This window comes from Rattus norvegicus, chromosome 4 (assembly GCF_036323735.1).
Source record: "Rattus norvegicus strain BN/NHsdMcwi chromosome 4, GRCr8, whole genome shotgun sequence".
NCBI classification, from domain to species: domain Eukaryota; kingdom Metazoa; phylum Chordata; class Mammalia; order Rodentia; family Muridae; genus Rattus; species Rattus norvegicus.
The window spans coordinates 47,853,795-47,876,608 of record NC_086022.1 but is presented as its reverse complement, the minus strand read 5'-3'; the positions used below and the strand labels follow the sequence as shown (position 1 = coordinate 47,876,608).

The 22,814-nt window shown below is 39.2% G+C and overlaps 1 protein-coding gene and 1 long non-coding RNA gene across 7 annotated transcripts in view; one reads left to right on the top strand and one right to left on the bottom strand.

The window, feature by feature from the left end:
• Positions 1-4,600, bottom strand: part of LOC120102241 (uncharacterized) — a 43,665-nt gene extending 39,065 nt beyond the window's left edge. The window contains exon 1 of the long non-coding RNA XR_005503483.2: positions 4,306-4,600. This is a non-coding gene — a long non-coding RNA (uncharacterized LOC120102241). The remainder of the gene's footprint in view (positions 1-4,305) is intronic.
• The window catches only part of Cttnbp2 (cortactin binding protein 2), a 163,732-nt gene that overhangs the window by 53,990 nt on the left and 86,928 nt on the right, over positions 1-22,814 (top strand). For all 6 annotated transcript variants that reach the window (XM_039107159.2, XM_017592494.3, NM_001114401.1 and 3 more), the window contains exon 3: positions 18,310-18,531. In XM_039107159.2, the coding sequence (XP_038963087.1) occupies positions 18,310-18,531 (222 nt within the window). The remainder of the gene's footprint in view (positions 1-18,309; positions 18,532-22,814) is intronic.

Here is a 22,814-nt window from a genome sequence, read left to right as displayed (position 1 = left end):
ATTTGATTAGTTGTGTAATCCATATACATGCAAGAGTATTAGGGAGGGTTACCTCAACATTACAGAGTAGGGAATCCCAGCACTTGGAGATAGAAGCAGTAAGACAACCTTAAGATCAAAATTAGATTGCCCTATATAATGAGTTTCAGGACAGCCTGGGCTACTTAGTAGGATACTTTCATAGACAAACTTACTTTAGACTATTGGTAGTGCTAAATCAGTTTCAAAGCTAATTACCTTTGGAATGAGCTATTCAGATATTTGTATAAATTGATTTTGTTTGCTATTTTTGGTGAATTCTATCGCTACCTATATGGGATGGGTAAGGATTATATCTATGTAGACCAGGCACCATTCCTAGGTACATGTTACCATTTGCTTCCTAGACCCAGCAGCAGTGTGTGTCTGGCATCAGTTTTTACTAACAGTCCACAGAGTGAAAACCGTGAGTACAGAATATCAGGATAGTAGGATCTTCTAAGTGCATGGCGGTATCTTGCCAGCTCAGGCAACCATCACCATGTCTTGTGTGCTCTGATGGTTTTCCTGTGCAATTGTGTCAGTCAGTTTGAGTACAGAATTGTGTGGCCAGAGCCAGAGACGTGCTTTCTCTCTCAGAAACTCACGGTAGCGCAGGAGAGTTAAATAGTACTCTTGTCTTTTTCTGCCAGCCAGATAGATCGAGAGAAAGATAAATAGAATGGGGTGAAAGACAAGTTTGGCTACCTCCTCTACACTCCTGCTGTCTTCACAGAAGTTCCACAGCATCATCTTACTGATCAAAAAAAATGTCCTCTATCAAAATGAGGACTTTTTCAGTCTGAACCAACTAGGCTGCCTGCATGGACTGACAGTCCCCTTCTGTGTAGTCAGGCAAGCTAAACTGGCCGGTTGAGGGCTGATGTTGAGTTCCTTGCCCCCATGCTAATTTGTTATGATTCTTGTGTTCTGCAAGAATGTTAATGGATGGCTTAAGGCTACCTTAGAGCAGAGGCAGATGCTTTTAGTTACAAAGCAGGGACAGGCACCCAGAACCCTTTCTCCTCTTGCAGTAAAGTTCAGCAACCACTCCGGTAAACCTCCCTCCCAGAAGAGCAGCAGCAGCATCTCCCACATGGCCGTTTGGCTTGCAGGTTTGAGCTCCCCATACAGCAGGAAAGTGGGAGGTGTAATTTGGAGAAGGGAAAACAGATTCTTCTAAGACTAGACCTTAAAATGAAAGTTCAGGTTTCCCTCTGTTCAGAGGGTCATAAATCATATCTGAGACTCAGGAAATGGTTTCCTTCCGTCCGAGTCTGTGTTCTTCTGTGGGAGATGCTGTGTTGTGCCTTTTTGCAGTGTGGAGCACACGTGTGCAGCATTCTCTAATTTATTCACAATCAAAGATGATTTAAACTCTGCCACCCCCCTCTTGCCATTCTGCTCACAAAGGCCCAGCAAAATGAGAAAGAAGAGATGAGAACAGCTGGATGCTGGAGAGAAGCAGGGTAGATACTGCTTGATAAAGCCATTGCTTGGTAAGAGATGAGGTAATGTAAAAAAAAAAAAAAAAACCCTGCCAGAAATAGACTAGTTTTTACTGACAAGAATAAACACGAACAGTCCAGTGATGACTGACCTGTTCAAGTTAATATGAATTATGTACCCGCTTGTGCAGTGCCCTTGGTTTATAAAGCATTTTTCATAGCTGGTAATAGATCACAAACCATGAAGTAAGACAAACTGGATAAACCAAAATGGATCTGTCCTAGTTCCTGCAAGTAACTCGTATCCTGCTGAGGTCTGCCTATGCCTGGAACTACCTCAGGGCCTCCTCACCCCTTAGCCCAAGTCCTTGTGCTTCTGCCCTGAAGGGTAGTGGGGAGTGTCTTACTCATGTCTATGTGTTTGCCACAATCTGAAAGACACTCATTGAATTCATTGCAAGCAAAGGACCGAATTACTTACAAAGGCCCCTGCTTTGCAAGCTCCAGTTCAAGCAACCTGGGAAGCTTCGTGGTTTAGCCTGGGGAGTAGCAGGAGGATTCTTTCAAGGATTGGGAGTTATTTCATGGTGGTAAAAAAAAAATCACCGGCAGAGTTTGAATAAAGGATGTATCCAAATCGTTGAAATTCTTTTGCCCTTGATTGTTTTTAATAAGGTGACTCATCTTGAGCTGGTAGACGGTGGCATTGAACAGTGCCTTCTGTCTCTTTTTTTCCAGATGCTCAGCAGTTCTTCTGACTGGTGAATTCCTAGTTGGTAGGTCAGGCTGGTCCTTCAGGACTTGGGAACTGGGTACCACAGTGATAACAAAAACCTTCTGACATTTCCTTTGCTTCCTGGAGAATTGTATTTTTAACAAGGACGACTTGTTTCCCAGAGCTCCAAAGTCTTAATTTTGTAGTCACAAGGTCTCCCCACCAAAATTATCTATGTACTATCTCTAAGAGACAAGCTACCCTTATTTGAACCTTTTGGTTTTAGAATATTCTTCATGTGGGGATTCCTAACCTAGTGTTATTCCCACAACCAACACTAGTTCCATATTTCTTTTTCCAAATCCAAAATAATTAGGAGTTTCCAGAATTATCTGTGCTATTCCTGAAATAGTGAAATATTTCAAGGTCAGTGCTTTGTATCCACTGGAGATGTTTTGTTTGCCTGTTGGTTTGGGTACCTGCTAATTGTTCATATACGTAAGATGTTTGTCATTGTTGTTAATTAGTGAAAATGCCCTAGATGCTAAAAACATAACAGAAAAGAAAAGCCAAATGTTTCTATGGAGTGACATAATGTGAACAACATCCAGAGGAACTGTGTGGAAATTTTCGGCAAAAAATTTGGTCCGGCAAAACCTACCAAATTCCTGAGTACTCGATCCACAGATATTCAGTTCCCCAGAGGGGACAATTATTTCTTAAGACAATTTCACACCCTTCAGAAGCCTTGTCTTTCAAACCCTGACTCTGAAACCAAAGAGATTTAGCCCTCATTTTAATCTTTGTTTACCTGTTTTCTGGATGGAACCATTCTTTTACTCTCTCAGTAAATAACACAGACTTTTGTAAGCTCTATGATGGGATCATTTATGAGGAAAGTGTCCCAGCTTACTCAGTATCTAGAAACTGTGGAAAACCCAGAATATAACTTAGACACTTCTCAACGAGCAGTTTACGTTCCATTGTTATTTTAGGGCTACAATCAATACTTCTATGCCTCTCTCCAAGTTTACTGTGAAAGCTGAGACACATCCAGTTCTAAGGCAACGTTAGTGACATCAGGAGCTCCACAGTGGCTCCCTTGTCTAAACATGACGCTTCAGAACTCATTGTTTGCCCACATCTGAACTGATTCCTTGTATCAAGCGCTGCTGCTGAACTAGATCTGTGTTGCCGTGTGTCCCAAGTGTCTTCTCCCGGCCCCACCAATTTCCCCAACATTATCTCATAATAAATATCTTGTTCATTTTTCTCCAACCACAGTATTATATCTGTGCCTGCTTCTCTAAGTGTTAGGCTATGAGTTCATGTCTGTCCACGGGCAAATTGATTATATCTTCATAAGTAGTGGTGACTCTTCTTGAGTGGGGCACGGAAAGATTTCAAGCCATTATAGACTAACCAGAGGAGTTCGGGCCAGCTGCACAGCTGACATCATGATACTTGAGCTGTGTAATTTAGTGTTTTGCTCTTGAGGTGGGGACTAAGGCAAGGGTGATGGCCTCTACCAGATCTGTTAAATATTGAGCTAGAAATCACTGCCCTTTCAGTAGGGGACTAATGAAAAAAAATAAGGCATAAGAATTCATGTAGCATTCAGATGATATTATCGTTTATGCAAAACTCCAAAGGAATTATCCAAAACACTGGCTAAAATCAGTAAGTCAGTATGTAAAATTTAGAAAATACAAAGTTTTATCTATTTTTACAGACTATACAGTCTAGACTGCCCCAACTCCTGAGTGCTGGAAGTACAGGGTTGTACATAATCTAAAATTGGTTATATTATCCACTTTTGTGTATGCTTGAAAATTTTCCCAATATGTAGAACCTTATAAAGCCAGTTTTAAAAACTTAGGTGTATTTTTTATAAATTAGTGAAAGAAAATACAGATAAAAATCAGACAGTGTCTAGGAATTAACCTAACAAAATCTTTCTGAGACAGAGCTGCTTCACTAAAAAAAAATAATAATAATTAAAGCAAATATTGTAGGAAGGTTTTAAGTACAAATCGATGTATTTAATTAGAATATAATAAAGAGAATAGAAATAGTCCTGGAATGACCAAGTCATTTTTGAAAAGCATTTAAGGGAGGACTTACCTATCCCGATTGCAGGATTTGCTATAAATCAGGGAAATATACACATGCTTCAGCAGAATGAATAAAGAATCCAGAAATTGATCCATATATGTACTTTCAACAAAAAAAATCATAAAAATCCATTAAGGAAAGTATACTCCCTCTCAACAAATGATAGGAAACTGGATTTGTATGTGGAAAATTCAGATATCAAGACCTCCTTATTGTTGGTTTGTTTGTTCTGGTGCTGAGGTGGCACCCAGGGTCTCACGCATGCTAAGCAAAAGCTCTGCCACTGACCTACCTCCCCCAATATTATAAGCACGTGTTACCTCACAATAGGTGGTATGAGGTCATATGCATTCCAGTAGCTTTATATGGACTGAGAAGATTATATGGACTGGGAAGATGTATATATATATATATATATATATATATATATATATATATATATGTGTGTGTGTGTGTGTGTGTGTGTGTGTGTGTGTGTATTTATGTTGTTATATATGTGCATATAAAACAACAAAAACATGCATCATGGATTTGAGGGAGAGCAAAGAGGTTGAAAGGAAGTGTTGGAGGAAGAAAAGGAAATGGAGAAAGCAATTTAGTTATACTTTATTTTTAAAAAATTTAAAACATTCTTTTAAAATGGGTGAATATAAGACCTAAACCTATGAAACTTTTAGAAGAAAATGTTCAGATGTCCAATAATAAGTTTCTTAGGACACACCCACAAAATATATGAAGCTTAAAAATGTTTAACATGTTTAAATGTAACTTTTATTCAGCAGGTGTAATTGTCATTTTAGAGGCTTACTACTGAATAAACTTAACCCACTCTAGTTCTTTCTGAACTCTGACTGGCTGGTTCAACTCAACTATTCAGGCTCAAAATCCTTTCCAAGCTGACTGATTCAATCTAGCTCCCCTTAGCTTCTGACTGAATTGCTTTGCCTATCCTCTAACTCTGGCAATCTGTTCTAATCTTCTGGCTCCTTCTCATTCTGTCTTCACCTGTGTTAGCTTGTTCTCTCTGCAACTTGTCTCTGTAAGACTGTCCTGGTAAGACTGCCATACACATACACTACCCACCACACCATACTGCCATACACATATACTACCCACCACACCATCCTTTTTCCTGTCTTGCTGCTCTTCAGCTGTCTTTCCTATCTGTTTTCATGCGAACTGGGCATATCCTATCTGTGACTCATTCTGTCAAATCTTTCTCTAATTTGTCACTTTGTCTGCCCCTCAATTGGATGTCACTTTCAAATATGGCCACTTACTTCTACAAACTAACTTTGCTTTCATTGTTTGGGATTAAAGGTGTGTACTAAGGGCATATCTATATTCCAGCCAGAAGGACTAAAAGTGTCTTTGCAGCCAGATCACACAGATACGATTCCTTGCCAAAGCAGTCATGTTGCTGGGTTAAAATTCCTCTATAAACATGGTTGAGAAACATCTTCAAAAGTCATATCCAAGGAAGTGAACACTTATCTGTAGAGTTGAAGAAGATATGATATGCATGATAAAGGACCTATGTGCATAATAAACAGAGAGTTCTTAGAGCTTAATAATTTTTGGTAGCCCCTGTTAGAAAAAGAAGAGTGTATACTTCATCAAAGTCAGCCAAAGACTAGCTGAGCTGGATATGGTGGTGCAGGCTACAGTCCCAGCACTCAGGAGACCAAAGAAGGAGGACCCCAAGTTTGAGGCTATTCTGGGTTACAGAGGAATACTATCTTAAACAAAAAAATTTTCCCTATCATAACCATCACTATGACCACCATTACCATCATCACCATCACCACCGCCACCATTACCACCATCACCACTACCACCATTACCACCATTACTACCACTACCATCACTCCCATCACCAACAAACTAGATGATATAATCATGGCTAGAATAGACTGAAGTGTGAAAGCTTAGTCAATCTTATATATTATAGTGGATTTAGGACCTAACAATCTCTGTAAGTAATTTGGTAATACATTTCAAAAGGCTTGAAAATATTTTGATTTCTTTATTCCAGTAGTGTCATTTCTATGGGAATCACTGATAATTATATCATCCACAGGTTTAAAGCAGTGTTAAAAGCAATCTAAAAACAAGCTAAATGGTAGACAATATGATGGGGAATAAAGTATAACACTCAAAATCCTCAATAATGGCTTCCATTATATCATTAGGAAAAAACAAACTTGAAGAATTCAAGGCTTAACAATAACTCTATTTTGATGTATGAAGTGTGGATGATTTTGTTTGTATTAATGTTTTCCCAAGTTGCTCAGTAAGCATATTGTTTTAAACAATGACATTTTAAATGTTTGTTTTAAACAGTATGGACTGGATTTCTTTTGTTAATATTAAATAATAGTGCCTGTTGTATTTAAATTTTTGTTCTTTAATATTAAATATTCATTTATATTGATTTTAGGTAATGATTGATTCTAGTAATAGAAACATTATGTATAAGTAATTGCTTTGTGGAGAGCATCCTGCTTATTGTTCTTAACTCATAAAGACATGAAGAATATAGAGCTATAGTTAACATAAGGATTTGGTACTCATGGCAGAGATCTGCCCATCTGTATCCCAGTTCTGAGAAATGTGTAGTGGCTGTTTGGTGTGCTATGTTTCTGCAGAATTTGAGACAATTCCTGAGTTCAGCTGCTAACAGTAATATTGGTTCTTAGTAGGAAAGCAAAAGAGTGTGGTACTTGTGTGCCATTCTTGACCAAGTTTGGAGCGAGGGGAGATCATTTCTTTTGCAGATGAGCATGGCCCCCTGTGTCTGGCTAAGATAAGCCCCCGGAAATGTGTACCAAATGACGTAAAGGCAAAAGGAAAGCACTGAGAAAATTTAGAAGAAAAGATTGTTTCTGTTAAAACAGTCCAATTCATGAATTCTGTTAAAACGGGCTACATAAAATTTATGGCTCATCGAAACATGCTTTCTGGACTTCAGCCTCAGAAACCAAACAAATGTAAGTCACTATTGGTTTCTGATTCATTATATGTATTATGCTATTTCTAGCATAACAATTTCATTCCACTCACACAGAGGGATGTCTGCAAGCAGATATAATAGAGGGTGTTCCTCTTTTACAGTTACCTTTTGCCTCACCTCTAGCACAACAGCACGGCAACCCTCCTTTTATTTTGTATCTCCTGTGTGTCTACGTGCATGGGGGCATTGTCTAGACATGGAATCATGAGAATGAACCCTTCAGGTAATTTGACCTTTTCTCATAACTCTAAAACTTGATTTCTGTTCTTACCTGGTGAATTCCTAAAGCATTTTGGTCAGTGGAGGTTGGTAGTTATCCCTTTGTAGACAATAGGGTGACTATTTACATTACTGGTCTACTGTCTCCCATCATCACCTACTCTGCCTGTGCCAGGGAGAGTGAGGAAAGTAACTCCTGGGCTGTTCTGCCTCTCTCAAAGTAAGAATTTCTTTCTTTTGTGTGTACAACTGAGATTTTCACTCTTTCTTCTTGCAAGAGCTCATCTTTGTTTGATTTTGCTTTGCTTGAACTTCTTGCCACTAAGACAGATTTAGGCTACACAAATTTAATCTTATTGTTGGTTGTTTGTTTGAAGAGCAAAATCCCTGTTTCCCCATCTCAGTTTTGAATCAGAATAGCTCTGGGTTTGAAAATGAAACAGTTTAGAAGCCAAGAGTCTCTCTGAGTTATAAATCCCCGTGTTACATTTCTTATGCATGTTTCCTCAGCCAGTGTTTGATGTACAGCCAGAGACAGGGATTTGATGCCAATTTTGTGCAACTCTATATATCTTTGGGATAGCATCGACTCCTAACTTCTTTATCATCTCAAGCACAACTTATTTTGTTAGGTGTCATGTACGAATGATAAAATATCTTTACATTTTAAACTTATAAAGAAAATGAAAGCATTGTACGTATTTGTGGGGTATCTTGTGAAGATTCGTGAAACGTCTCTTTAAATATGAAATTAGATATTGAATGAGCATAACCATCCCTCTGTCAGTCATCTCTTCGAGGCATCCCTAGTTCCTTCCACTTTTGCTTCAGTCCATTGATCATTCTTTATATACTTCAGTGAAAAGTGAACTCAGGAGGAGAGGTGGTTTCCAGTTCAGACATCTCTTTACTAATGAAGCCCTGTGTTGAGTCAAGAGTGTGTTGTTTCTGAATGGGATGGCAATGTCTATTTAGTTGTTGACATCTCGAGTATACTATTGATTAGAACCACTATCCATTCTTGTCAGATGGAATCGTAATTTCAACCATCACCCCTGGCTTAAAAGCATTAGCACCATTAGTACCCAAGGCAGTGGCAGCCATGTTGGGTTGTCCAGAGCTGGGAATAGTTTGTCTCAGAAGTCTTCAAGCAATAAGCATATTGTGTCTGCTACTTTTAATTTTGAGGTTATCAGGACTTTGACAGGAAAAAGGGCAAATACAAACAATTGTCAAGTTTTATTTTACACATGCATGATATATTCTGGAAAAGTCTTGAAGGAAACTGGCTAAGTCTTATTAAATCTGTCAGCATGTGGTCAGACTGATGGCTGTATATGTAGTACATACAGAGCTTTAACTTCTTCAACAGGCTTGATTTTGCCTTTTAAATCTTGGTTTGTTTTATTTGTGTTTTATTTTTGTGGGTTTTTTCCTAGTGGTTTAAATAGACTTGTGTATAACATTTATCTGTGATACTTTTTCTCTTGTCTTCCAAAATGTTCTTCTCAGCATTCTCATGTTCTTTTATACTTAAAAGTATAGGCTTTGAATGAAACTGCCTAGGGAGAATATCAGATTTTGTTGAGTGACCTAGGGTAGTTAATAAATTGTTCTAAGCCTTCATCTGCTTTCTATAAAACATGAATTAAAACAATGGCTATTACCTAAGTCACTTGTCAGGGAAAAACATATTAAGAAACAGTCAATATTAAGCTTTCAGCATGGATTCCTCTTTTTCTTAATAATTTTAAATTATTGTTTTGCTTATGTATGCATGTGCACAATTCCAACTTTTAGTAAGATGAATTGATTCAATCTGTTTATGGATGTAAAGTTACGGATATTTTAAGAGGAAGGGCTTTGTAGGAGGTTTAATTAATACATGGATCAATGTTATCTTCTGTGAAATTATAAATACAACTCACAGAGTAACTTTTTATTTATTTCTTGGGAAGATTATAAGTATGTCACCTTTCTAGTACTGTACTAAAGCACCTAATGTTTCTAAGAGCAACACTGTATTTTAGCTCATGGTTTTGGAGGTACCAGGTGATAAGTAGACCCTTTGCTTTTAGACCTGTAGAATACATGTGGGGTGGCACAGAATAGTGCCTTATGGCTGGAATATATTATATAGTGAGCTGTTCACCTCTTGACTGAGAAGGAGAAAGAAGATGGAGAGACCTGGGTCCCACGTCATCTTCAAAGCATGCCAAGGCATGATGTATTAATTAAGCCTCCCACAAAACCCTTCCTCTTAAAGTGTTCATCACTTCCCAGTAGCACCAAGCTGGGAACCAAGCCATTAACATTTCTAGCTCTGGGGAACATTCTATATCCAAACCCTGGCAGCAATGTACAATTAAAACAACAACAAAAATACCAGTACACTTTAAGTATAGTTTACCTGATTGTTTTGAGCAATAAAAAGCTAAGGGCATCTGGTACATTTACAGTGACAGTGTCAATTAACAATCATAGTAATTGTTGAGGTTTTGCTTCTTGCCGGTGGATTTCTCCAAATGAGTTCATAAAGCCTCATGTTCTAATGAGGAGTAGTGTGAATAAGATGGCATAACTTATATTCTCAGGCACTTGAATGCTTGGTCCCCAGTTGGTTGCCCTGTTTGTCAAGGCTTAGGAGGTGTGGCCTTGCTGAAGGGCTGAAGGAAGTGGGTCCCTAGGGCGGGGCTTTGAGGTTTCAGAGTCTGCTACCTTCTTGTTTGTTCCCGTTTGTTCTTTTCCTATGAGCTCTCAGCTGCCGCTCCTGCCATGGTGCCCGTGGTGGCTTGCTGTCATGCTTCTTCAGCATGATAGTGATGGACTTTCACCCTCTGCAACTGTGAGCTCAAAATAAACTCTCCCCTGAGTTATCTTGGTCATGGTGTTCTATCACAGCAATAGAAAATCGACTAATGTACTAGACTTAAGAACTCCTTTAAGAGTCTATTTGTGTAACTAATTAGTCCCTATCTTTATAATGACTCATTTTCGTGAAATGCATTTCACGCTCAAGTACTTCTGAGGCATAAACCAAGAAATTACCTGCACATTAGCTGTTCCTCATGAGAAAAAGGCTTCCTTTTTCAAAAAGGCAAATCCTTTTCAAGTCATTTCTTTTCATCAATACTCTCCTCATAGATATAAGCATAAATTCAGTAATGTTGAGTATGCTTAGTATCTTTATTGCTGACATACCCTTCTTGTCTATTCTTTTTCTTATTTTAAGAAATGAGATCTTTCTATGTTACCAAGGCTTAGGTCAAACTCCTGGGCTCAATCAATCCTTTTGCCCAGTATCTTGAATACTAGAAGACTAAACACATAGGACTGCACCCAGCTATTGCTCTGTCAATATTATAAGTAAGGAAATATGGGGGGGGTGTAGTTCAGTTGGTAGCGTGTTTGCTTACCACACAAGAATCCTAGGTTTGACCTCTAGCACTGTAACCCCTACTATATACACCTGCAATCTCAGTATTTGGGAATTGGAGGCAGAAGTTCAAGGTCTTCCTCAGCTGTCCAGTGAGTTCAAGATTAGTTTAGGCTATTCTAAGACAAGATAGACATTAAAATGCTCCAGTTCAATGTCTTAGCAGATAAGCTATGTTTAAGAACATTAAGATGAGTAAGCATGCTTATTGAAAACTGGGTAAAAAGATTTTTAAGTGGCTTGGGCATGCATTCAGCTACAAATGCTTGATTGAATCTAAAGCCTCTGGTGGTTTCAAGTTATTGCAAAAGTGGAAGCAGTAAGCATGAGCTATCAGGAGGAAATACCTTTGGGTAAAGAAGCTGTCCCAAGACGCTTAAAGAATGAGGATGATCATAAATATGCAGTGTTGAAGGTTTGTATCGCAGAGTGACTGCAAAGAGTCTATTGTCGAAAGGCTACACCCAGAGAATACCTGTTATGTTGGATCCAGTTAGGGAATACAAACACCAGTCCTCCCAATAGACCTTGAACCAGGGAACAGGTACTTCGACCCTCTGTGGTGCTCCTGAAACTGTTCTCATCTGTCATCAGATAAAAATGAGACCAAATGGTTGCATCCTTCCTGGGATCCCTGGCTCTGTTTTAGCCAAGTGGTAAACATGTCCTCACTTGCCACATCTAGAGTTGCTTCTCTGCTGAGAATTTTGACTTTGACCCTGATTCCTGAGCTCTTTCCTCAGGAGGCTCTTGGCTACATATTCTGTTTGCTTAAGTCTGGTAAGTGCTACTTTTAGCCAGCTGACAAGCATGCATTATGAATGTGTTGTTTTCCTTGGGCTAGGCTAAGTGTGTCAGTTCAATGAACACAACCCATTTGAGAAGAGCTCAAAGGAAAAATGCTGGAGTAAGGCTTAGCTGGAGGAGGCATCCAGTGAGCAGATTCTTTGTAGAAAGCAGAGATTACAGACCAGTGCTGGTCAAACCAGTTGAATTATGTGTGTGATGTAACAAAATGAACCACACCTCTTCTTTTGTTTTTGTTATAACAAAATGTCTAACATATATTAGACATTTTTGTTATGGTTTGTATATCAAAGTTTTGGGTTCCCCAGTTGTACTATTTAGAAGGTTCTGAAGCTTCACAGGAGAAAGTAGGTTATCAAAGCAAGTCTTTTAGGGGTTAATCTTTTCCTGAATAATCTTCCTTTCTTCTCTTCTGTCTGCTAAAGATGAACAAGCGCTCTGTATATGCTCTACAACAAGTACAGAGTGAGCAGAGCAAGTAACCTGGGTGAAACTATGAGCCCAAATAAACCTTCCTCCCTTAACTTGTTTATGTCAGGTTATTTATTGTCATAGCAGCAAAAAACTGACATGATATTCTAGTATTCTAATATAAAATGTAGAAAGATGTTTTAAAAATCAGCTGTAGAGTATGTAACCTGCTGTATGTCATTGGCTGTGTGTGGTAAGAATTTATCATATCCTTCTCTACATTTTGGTTAGACCAAGTGTAGCAGCTGTTGCAGAATATTTTCTTCAGGTCATGCTCTTATTTAATCTGTGACTGTCAACTTCTGGATAAAGATGAACAATTGCATTCTTAATCAGTCTGCATCGAAAGTGCATTTTACATCATAGAGTTACCTACTTCTGTAAACACTGCTTGTAATAATATCTATGATATACAAAAGACAGGGATATACAAAATTTGAGTATGCATAACATACAAAGGCCTTTTTGTACGTGCAGAGGATGAAAGTGACCAGCATGAGTGCAGGTGTTGGTTTAGAGAACACATGTTCTGTGATGTGGATTTATAGAAACATGGTTTTAGAAACAAGAAAAATATGATCGAGGTTGTTGTCTAACCATAGGATGTCTTACAAAACAAGAGGCCTTCCTTGATTTCTCTCATTTTAAAATCAGTAGATGTCAGGAACATGGATACATAGATATTTAGCAACACATACAGCTGCTGTTTCTAGCCTTAAAGAAAACCCAAGGTATGCATCTTGCACTTCATTGGAAGGGTGGGAGTCAAGCCATATTTATGAAGCAAAATAATTGGCAATTCTGTGTTTTTGATTGTGCTTGTATATAATATGCAACATTTTCAGGAGGAAGCTTATTTTTTTTTTTTTTTGGTTTGTTTTTTTTAAATGTACTTTCTTTTTTTCCGGAGCTGGTAACCGAACTCAGGGCCTTGCGGTTGCTAGGCAAGCGCTCTACCACTGAGCTAAATCCCCAACCCCAGGAAGCTTGTTTTTAATAATTCTAACATGCTACAATTAGGTCATTAAAGCTGCTAAGTATTTTATACTTCATGCAAATTATTGTGCACTTTTATGGGAGACTTTTTGTTGATTTATGTCTATCCATAACATGTAATATTTAAATCTGGATAGTTGTTTGTTTTCAACTCTTGAATACTTACCATTTCTTTGTAGCAGGAAAAACTTTAATCTTTTGTCTATTAGATATTTAAGAATTCCTACAAAGGTTTGCAGCTGGCAGATGACTAAAGAACATGAGGGTTGTTCTGCCTACCTTTCAGTATGTTGTTACTCATTGTTAGTCAGCCTTTCTCTATATCCCACTCCCTCATGCTTCCTAACATTCGGTGACCACACTCTACTCCATTTCTATTTTAGCTCAATATATGACTGAGAATATGGAGCATTTTCCTATAATTAGCTCATTTCACTTAATGTAATGTCTTCCAGTTCCAGTCATGTTGTCACAAATCCAAAGTTTTTTTGTTTTGCACAGTAATGTCTTTTGTACATATATGTATATATCACATTTTATTTATTTTTATCATTTATGTCAAAACTATCTTAATAGATTCCATATCTTCATACAGTAGATAATGCTCACAATTTAGAAACAAAACTAAATACAACAAAGACATAAACTTATGTTAAATATTCTCAAAGTATAAAAGCTATTGGGCAAAACTGGCAATATATTCTGAATAAAGGTATTTCATGTGATTCAAAAATTTAGCTCAACTATCAAAAGGTCACTTCCGATTTAAGGATAGATTATATGTTTAGAAGTTACTCGAGATACTATTATAACAAATGTTGACAATGTAAGGTTTTAAGGTAAGTTTATGTCCAGTAATGAAAAATGGATTGTTAAGATGAAATGGGGGGCCAGCTAGATGCCTGAATGGATAAAGATGCTTGCCAAGTAAGCCTGAAGCCATAGGTTCTCTTCCCTTGAGATCCATATAGTGGAAAGGAAGGAAAGAAGGAAGGAAGGAAGGAAGGAAGGAAGGAAGGAAGGAAGGAAGGAAGGAAGGGAAGAAAGAAAAGAAGGAAAAAGAGGGAGGAAGGACTTCTCCAGCTTGTCTTCTAACATCCCCAGATGCAACACACATGCCTTTCCCAAAATAAGCCAATAGAACTATTACCACTGTGTGTGACTTGACCAGGGAATGTGTAATAAACACTAACTACTAACGTGAAGGACAAAGTCCATGTTTTCAGAAGAAATATTTGAAACCTAGTTTAGATTTCTAAATGTTATTCACTTTAAGAATATCAAACAGTGTGGTTGTTAGAGATCAGAAAGGAAGGATTTTTCTTTTTGTTTGGTTTTGGTCATGAAACTTGAACCTAGGGCCTCACACATGTTAGGCAGGCGCTGTGCTATGGAACTGGATGTCGGCCCCCTAAAGTAAGATTTTTATCAAAGAAACATTTGTCTTCAGAAAGCTGTGCTGTTGGTCTTGCCTCGTTTAGATGCTTCTCCCTTGGTATAAAGTGCTGTTCTCAACCCTCATCCAGGGAACTTCTCATTGCAAAGCACAGAGATGACTGAAAGAAATCAAAATCTATCAAGAGAAAGAGGGAAAGGGAGAAAGGGAGGGAGGAAGAGACAGAGGAAGAGAGTAAGGGAGGGAGATAGGGAGAGAGAGAGAGAGAGAGAGAGAGAGAGAGAGAGAGAGAGAGAGAGAGAACAGGACTTAAAGAAAACAATTAGGTTGGGCATGATAGACAGGGCTGCAATGTGTGTGTGTGTGTGTGTGTGTGTGTGTGTGTGTGTGTGTGTGTGTGTGTATACATACATATATATTAGTGATATAGTTCATGGTAGTAGAGTTCTTGCCCAGTATGTGCAAGGCCCTGGGTTCAATCTCCAATAACACAAACTACTCGAACTTACTGACTCACTGCAGATGCTGTAGACTTAGTGTGCCAGGCAGACTTAGAGTGGAATCAGCAGCCATTTTTTGTGGAAGTGTAGAGTTGGTTAATGAGGGTCATCTTACAGAAGTTATAACCTTTGATTTGGATAAAATTGTGTGACTATTTCACAGAGACCAGAGACCACGTTGGACAGTGGACATGAGAGCGTGGGAATGAACCTGGTTCCCTTTGCTCTGACAGTGTGGAGAGAGCATGGCCTAAGTCAACAGAAGCTGCATCTCGAATGCCACATGATAAGGAGCACAGGGAGAGATGCCTCGCTGGCACCCCCACACTTAGGGAGCCCCGTACTTAGTTGAATGCTGTCTTATGGCCACCTTGAAATTGTGCATGGTTTTTGAACAAATGTTCCGTTTTGTAATGAGCCTTGGCTATTAGTTGGGGTGTCTTAAATTATGGCATTCTTTGAGGAGTCCGAGCAAAAGGACCCCAACAGTGTACTTTGTGAAGAATACTAGACATATTTTCTGTGCTCAGAGGGTAAGGAAATAGGGCACCCATAGCCCCTCATCTTCCTAGAATGCTCACTGATAACTATGTCCATTGCTCTCAGCTCAGAGTGGGCAAAAAGGAGAGGACAGGGCTTGGATAAAAGAAAAGAAACTGTCATAGTACCTCCTCACGTGGTGGCCTTTGGCTTGCTGAATGATGTAAATACAGCTACAGGGACTTCCACATTTCTCCAGGGTGTTTGCATCACATGCATAGTAATGGGGAAAGTGAAGTGCAAGATGGCTTTGATTTTGAACTTACATCTCTGAAGTGATATCTCTGTGATTGATGATAAGATTCTCTTTGGAAAACCTAGGAGGAGCATGGAATGCTTTTAACTCCTAAACCTTGATAGTTTTTTTTTAAATTTAAAATTATTTTCTGAAAACCACTGAAAGGCAGTTTGAGGAAACTGAACTTTTTAAATACTTTTTTTACTTTCTAATCTAATTTGGTAATAGGAAAAAAAAAACATGTCACAGTACTTGTGTCTCCATGGTTTTGGCTTGCTGAAAGTCACCTAAAAATGGAAAGTCTTAGTTCTGTGTGGCTGTGCTAAAGCAGGGAACTGTATGCAATAATTCTTGTGAAAATGTTTGACATTTGAGAAGATTCGACTTGATTTATTATAATTTGCTGGTTTTTTTTTTCAGTGTCAGTAAATATTTTTAATAGCTATTTCGGAATGACCTGAGTCAGGGAAAGTAGGTATTCCTCGGTATATCTCTACTGCTAATTTCTGTTTCATGTAAAAACCTTCGTAGACTATTTATAGCAAATTTGCATGTGGTGTTTATTACATAAATGTGAAATTAACTTTGTCACTGATGGGCTGACATTTAGAATTAAACAAGGTTGCATTCCTTCCTGGGATTGTGTGAACTATACGTTAATACCCTGTAACAATATGACTTTATTTTATTTAGGCCCTTATAGTTGGATACATTTTTACAAAGTATGAATATATTTTCTCATGTAAAGAATTTTACAAATTATTTCATTTTTTCCTCTAACATTCTTAATGCCTTTCAGCCTAGGGGAAAAAAAAACATGGCAAACCTATTTATGCCTTTAACTTAGCTTGATTACCATTTAAAATATAAATTCTGCCAGGATAGAGTTTTTTCTACTTTTTTTATTATTAATGTTTCTAATTTTACTTTGCCTAAAATTGTTTTAATTATAGAAATTGATCATATATAGTATAATTGGATACATGTGTATAGTTGGCAATGACCACGAATTTAACTTTATTTTAAAAAATTCTAAGCCTTTTATTTATGTATTCATTTTATCTATCTATCATTAATCTACCTATCTCTTGCTTTCTATCCATCTATCATCTATCTAAAGTGTGTGGGTGTTTTGTCTGCATGTATATCTGTGTATCACATGCTTGCCTAGTGCCTACAGAGGCCTGAAGAGGACATTGGTTCCCCAGAAACTTAAGATCAAGACGATTATGAGATGCCGTGTGGGTGCTGGGAATAAAAGGACTTCTGGAGTCATCTCTTCAGCCTCATGAATTTTACTGGAAAACACTACACCTATAATTCAGGTCCTTGAAGGAAGAAAGTATTATGGGAACATTTTATTTGTACCACTTTTATTCTAAAAGTTTTATTTATATTATTTTAGTGGAAAACAATCAAATTCATTCTCTCACTGTATGTCTCTCCCCTCTCTCCCTGTCCCCTCCTTCTTTCCCCCTTGTTATATGCACATGTGTGTGTGTTTGTGTGTGTGTGTGTGTGTGTGTGTGTACACATATCATATACATGTGTGCACATTCATAGGCTGCAAGAGAATTAGGACACCCTGTTCTATCGTTCCCTGCCTTATTCCCTTGATACATAGACTTTACCTGAACTTCGAGCTTGCTCTGTGAGCTAGGTTGTCTGAGAATGAGTCCCAGGGATCCAGCTGTCTCTGCATCTCAGTAGTAAGGCTATGTGTGCTGCATGCATGGCTCGTAATGTGGGCACTAAGGATCGAACTCAGGGCCTCCTTGCTTGTACAACAAGTACTGTTATCACTGATCAATCTCCCCACCACTGCAAACATTATACTCCTGGGAAGTGTGCCAGCCTTCAACAGCCATGACAAAAGATCCAAGACAGCCCTCTTAAAAGCAGGAGAGGCACCACTGTGGATCAGTTTCAGCAGCATAAGTCCCCGGTACGGTGGTGTGGTATGTCAAGGCAGGATCCTGTTAAACTGGAGACTTGGTTGCCTTGGAGGTCAGCCTGTGAAGTGAAAGGGGGATGAAGAGTCTTGTCTTATCCTAATTCCACTCATGAGAACATTCCCAATTGTCTGCTCTCCTTCCACCTTCTGAAGAGTCTATCACATGCCAATGGCACCAGGGCCTGGGGCCCAAGCTTTCCACATGTTCAGCTTTGGGGACACTCAGAATCTAAATTACAGCAAGCAGAAATATAAAAACAGGCCAGATGGCTTGCCAGGGTTGTCAGGACTGGGGCCCCTCCTGGGCTTTGACTTAACCTCCAGACAACATTGTCAGCCTTTATAGCAGCTTTGAGTACCCCATGGAAAAGTCATCTCAAAACCGGAGATAAACCTGTTACTTTCATTTACTTCTTCAACTCATCTCTCCAATTTTGTTGTAGGCTCGCAGGAAGGAGGTGTTCATCCAGGAACGTTATGGGAGATTTAATCTAAACGACCCTTTCCTGGCACTCCAGAGAGACTATGAAGCGGGTGCTGGTGACAAAGAGAAGCCAGTCTGCACCAACCCACTCTCCATTCTTGAAGCCGTCATGGCCCACTGCAGAAAAATGCAAGAAAGAATGTCCGCACAGCTGGCTGCCGCTGAGAGTAGGCAGAAAAAGGTATGGAGACATTCACCTGTTTTTCCTCTAATGGTGTGGAACAGCGAAACCATCTCACGTGGTAGCTGTTTAATGAATATCACAGTATTCGCATTTTAGGAATGATTAGGATAAGTTCTTATGAGTGCACAATGTATCTAGAAATAATAGAATCATAAAAGTATGGGAGGAATATTTTCATGGAATGTTTAATACTTTCTTTAAAATATACATTTTGTGGGAGTGGGCTTCATTTCCCTAGTGCAGTAAAATGCCCTGCTCCAGAAAGTTCCTTCATTCTACAATTCAGCCAGGACTCTCCAGTCACGTGCAGCATCCCCAACATATTCTATCTAAAATCTACTTAAAATACTTTGTAAGCAGATGTGGGTCATTCCTGCCATCCCAGTACTGGGAATGCTGAAGCAGGAGGATGGGAAAATGAGACAGTTCTGAATGATACGTGAGACTCTGCAGTCTAAAACAAAGTCAAAATTAAAGGTGGTTTTACAAATAGAAGTTTTTATTATTATATTTCCTCTTCTTTCCTTACAGCAATGAAAGTAGCAGCTGAGGAGACTAGAATGAGGGGCTGCAGGATTGTCAGCAAATGTCCCCCTAAAGCCTAGACTGCTGGCAAACTCACTTCTGGGGTTTGATGGGTGCAGAACTCAAGGTGCCGAGTCTTTTTCATCCCACGTTTAGCGAGCCGTAGACAATAGTGTGAGGGGCTTTACTTTAAATATTTACGCTATCATCCTTGAAGCTGTGTGCTTTAGCTCTAGTCCTATCGTCCATTAACATACGAATTGCGGTGCTCTCCGATAGATGTGGACTAAGAACAGATCTTTTTATCAGTGCGTTACATGGCAGAAAACCAAAGCTCCTGGTAAAAGGAGAAAGGCAGAGCAGGGCACTCCAGGATGGGAAGCAAATACTTTCTCTGGACTCCACAAACCTCCTACCAATTCTTCAGCTAACCACTAAGGTCCCTAGAGGTCCTCAAAACTCCCCACAAACCGCACAGCAAAGCCAGTGTGCTGCAGCTGATGTCACTGAAGCTCATCTCTATTTCTTGGAGAGGATACATTTCAATTATGTTCTTAACGTGTCCAACGAGCTGGATAATAAGAAATGATTTCTGCTGGATTTTTATGCTGCATTATCAAAACTTAAGAAAATATTTTGTTTTCGTTTATTACATGAAATGCGTAATTTTCAGAATTTTCCTTATAGTCTGGATTTTAACATTTCACTCTTAAGAGAAAATAAAGGGCCCATTTGTAGTTGGATCAAAGGTTTTATTATCTAGCTGACTTTTTTTTTTCTCTTTAATCAACGCACATCCTGTTTGTTTCTGAATGACTGGGTCATTTCCAACCTGGCTGGCCGTGAAAGGAAATTGTTTCTGTCTTAAGGGCCCTGAGAGGCTCATATAAAACAAGCCAGTGGGCCTGCCTCCCCTGCATAACAGGACACAGGAGTTCTGTTAGGGTCAGATTCATTGGCTGCGAAGTCTCAATGAAGGGCATTTGGGTGGCAATTGCTGCTTTGTGTGTGTGTGTGTGTGTGTGTGTGTGTGTGTGTGTGTGTGTGTGTGTTTAAAAGATATTTTCTTCCAGTAGATCTCTGTGTGTGCAAAAGACTTAAGAGTTGCATTTTTCCCAGGATGTAATCAAGAAAATATTGGCTGATAAAACCAGAAACCTCAAAGTTATCCTTTTTTTTTTTTCATTTTAAACAAGAAAATCACCTGTTACCTTTAGTGTGGAAAGCAAACGTTTTAACCAAATGCCTTCCACCCACTTCCTGCACAGCAACTCATAGTTTGAGAAGTCCTTTATTCTCATTACATCTCGCTTCCTTCCTTTGCTGTGGAAATCTGTGAAGGCAGAGGGCCTTGGGGGTTGTGATTCAAGTGTTCGTTATCTGAAACCGTCACGTCTCTTTGGTAATTCTGAGACATTTGGCCCATGTGCTGCTGTGGCTGGGCCTGCAAGGCGCAGAAAGAGCTCTGTGCTCATGCATGTGCTGGCGCCTGCTGAGATTACTAATAGGAGGGTTAACTGTTCGGTAATTTGTGTGCCAGAGAAATTTGGGCAGGAGTCAATTTGGCAAATAGGCGGAACCGTTTAAACCACTTGGACTAAGCTAAGGAGTAGGCAGGCAGCATGGGGAACGTTGCCTGGGGTAATCCATGCCTTGTCCTACGCCAGGAACACAGGGTGAAATGAAATTTGAGGGTCTGTTTTTTTCTTTTTTGTTTTTTTTAATCTTGTTCATCATCTTTTAATAGATCTTTCATTCTAATTTATTTAAACATTTGGGAAGAAAAATTATGTATTTTCAAATATCTTATTTCTACTTTGAAAGTATGATTTCCATCCCTGAAATCAGAAGTTTGAGCAGAGCCTTTTAAAAATCCTATCTTGAGAAATTCAGAGAGGTGATGTTTTTGACCAGTTAAAAACTTAGTTCTATATTAGATCCAATTTCTCCGAGGTGGCAGCGGGCACACTTAGGTCAGTTTCGTAGCATTAAGTGTGCATAATGGACCCCGGTATGTCGTGATTTAGGCAGAAAGGGTAACTTCATTTCTTGACTGGCTTACAGAATTGCTAGTCGTTTTACATCATGGTTCAGTGTGATCGAGATATTAGCTGATGAGTCTTCTTAGGCGGCCTCATGGACAAAGGTTCTCTGCAGAGCTGGTTGGCAGCGACTGGCTCTTGCTGCTAAGCTGGACACTAGAGCTTGCTTCTCTGTCCTGCTGACGCGGAAGGGCACTGGGTGTTCATTGTTTAAGGTTCTGCATGTGTGTCCTTAGCCTGTCTTCTATAGCAGGTACCAAGCTTAGGCCACATACCCCATCCCCCACCTCACAGAAGATCAGGGATGTGATTGATGGGCATATTCTGACCCTGTAGAGTGGAATCATAAAGCAGAGAATTACTATAGGAAGTAATTTCTAATGCTAGACAAGTAATTCCTCCACCCCGAAACCAAATTATTTTGTTTACTCTTTTCTATACCCTTTCTTTCTGATTTGCATAATTGTACTTTATTCTGTCATTTGTATTCAGTCCTGTTTCATTAAGAAACGGCTAGCTTATCACACATATAGCTGTCTTTTAAATTGCTTTCTAGATGTTTATCTATTACTAACAAGGGGGATGGCCATCCATAACAACACCTTAGGAACAGTATTTACGCTTTGCACAGGAAGGATAGTTGTACCTCATTCCAGGGTCCTTTTTTGGTATAATGTCTCATGGCATTTTAAAATAGACTTCGATGCCCCAGAAACATTGTAAGGCAGCCATGAAGGGGACTCCTGAGACTCAAATCTCTGGGTTTGAGTTGAGATTTTTTACATGAGTTATTTTTGCCTTATTCATGAAAACAGCAAAACCCTGGCTTCCAGGACTTGCGCTCCCTCTCTTGATAGGTTTACAAGGGAGGAGTGGCCTAAAACTCCATACTGATAACTACAGCCTAGAAGAGATAGAAAAAGGAAAACAGAGACCTTTACACAAATAGTAACATATCTGTTTATCAGACTGGACCTGATCTGTTTATCAGGTGCACAGCAGAAATAGGTCATGAACAATAGAATGCAACGAGGGTTGGAAGATTCAGATAGCAGTAAGGCAGTGTTATATGTTGTAGGACTTTGTGATGGTGCAAACACATAGTATGCTTTCTCACTTTATAAATGGCCACAATCATTTGCCCCTCTGTTCTCTCTTTGAATTAGGGATAAGGGCCTATACATGGTTATTGAACTCACACCTACAGTTTCCTGTTCCCTTTCTGAATGCATAGGCTTGGGGCCTCCTCATTCACGGCTCCAGCCTGAGTGCTATTCTAGGCACCACCCACCTTCTCACTGTGTGCTACAGAGCCTGGTGGTACTATTCTGCAGGGCCTCAGCCCCCACCCGAAAGGATAACAGTGCACAACTGTGGGACTGAGGGAACAGGACACTTGGTTACCTTTTAATTTAGTACATTGTCTCCATATCTGAATTCTTTACACTTTTTTATTAGAGCTGATAATGAAATGAATGGAGTTCAGAAGTTTCTATTTCTTTAGAAGTATCCAGTCTTTGGGCATCAAAGGCAGTTAGGTGCCTTGTTTCCTGATTACACTGAGGTATGGGGGACATTACTAATACTCAGATTCTTGCCATTTAAGCCAGGACACATTTGCCACTGGAAATATGTTAAAATTAGGCCAATTTTATTAATGAGTTGAAAACTTAATACAGGACATCCTCAGGGAATCCATGGAGAGGATGAGGA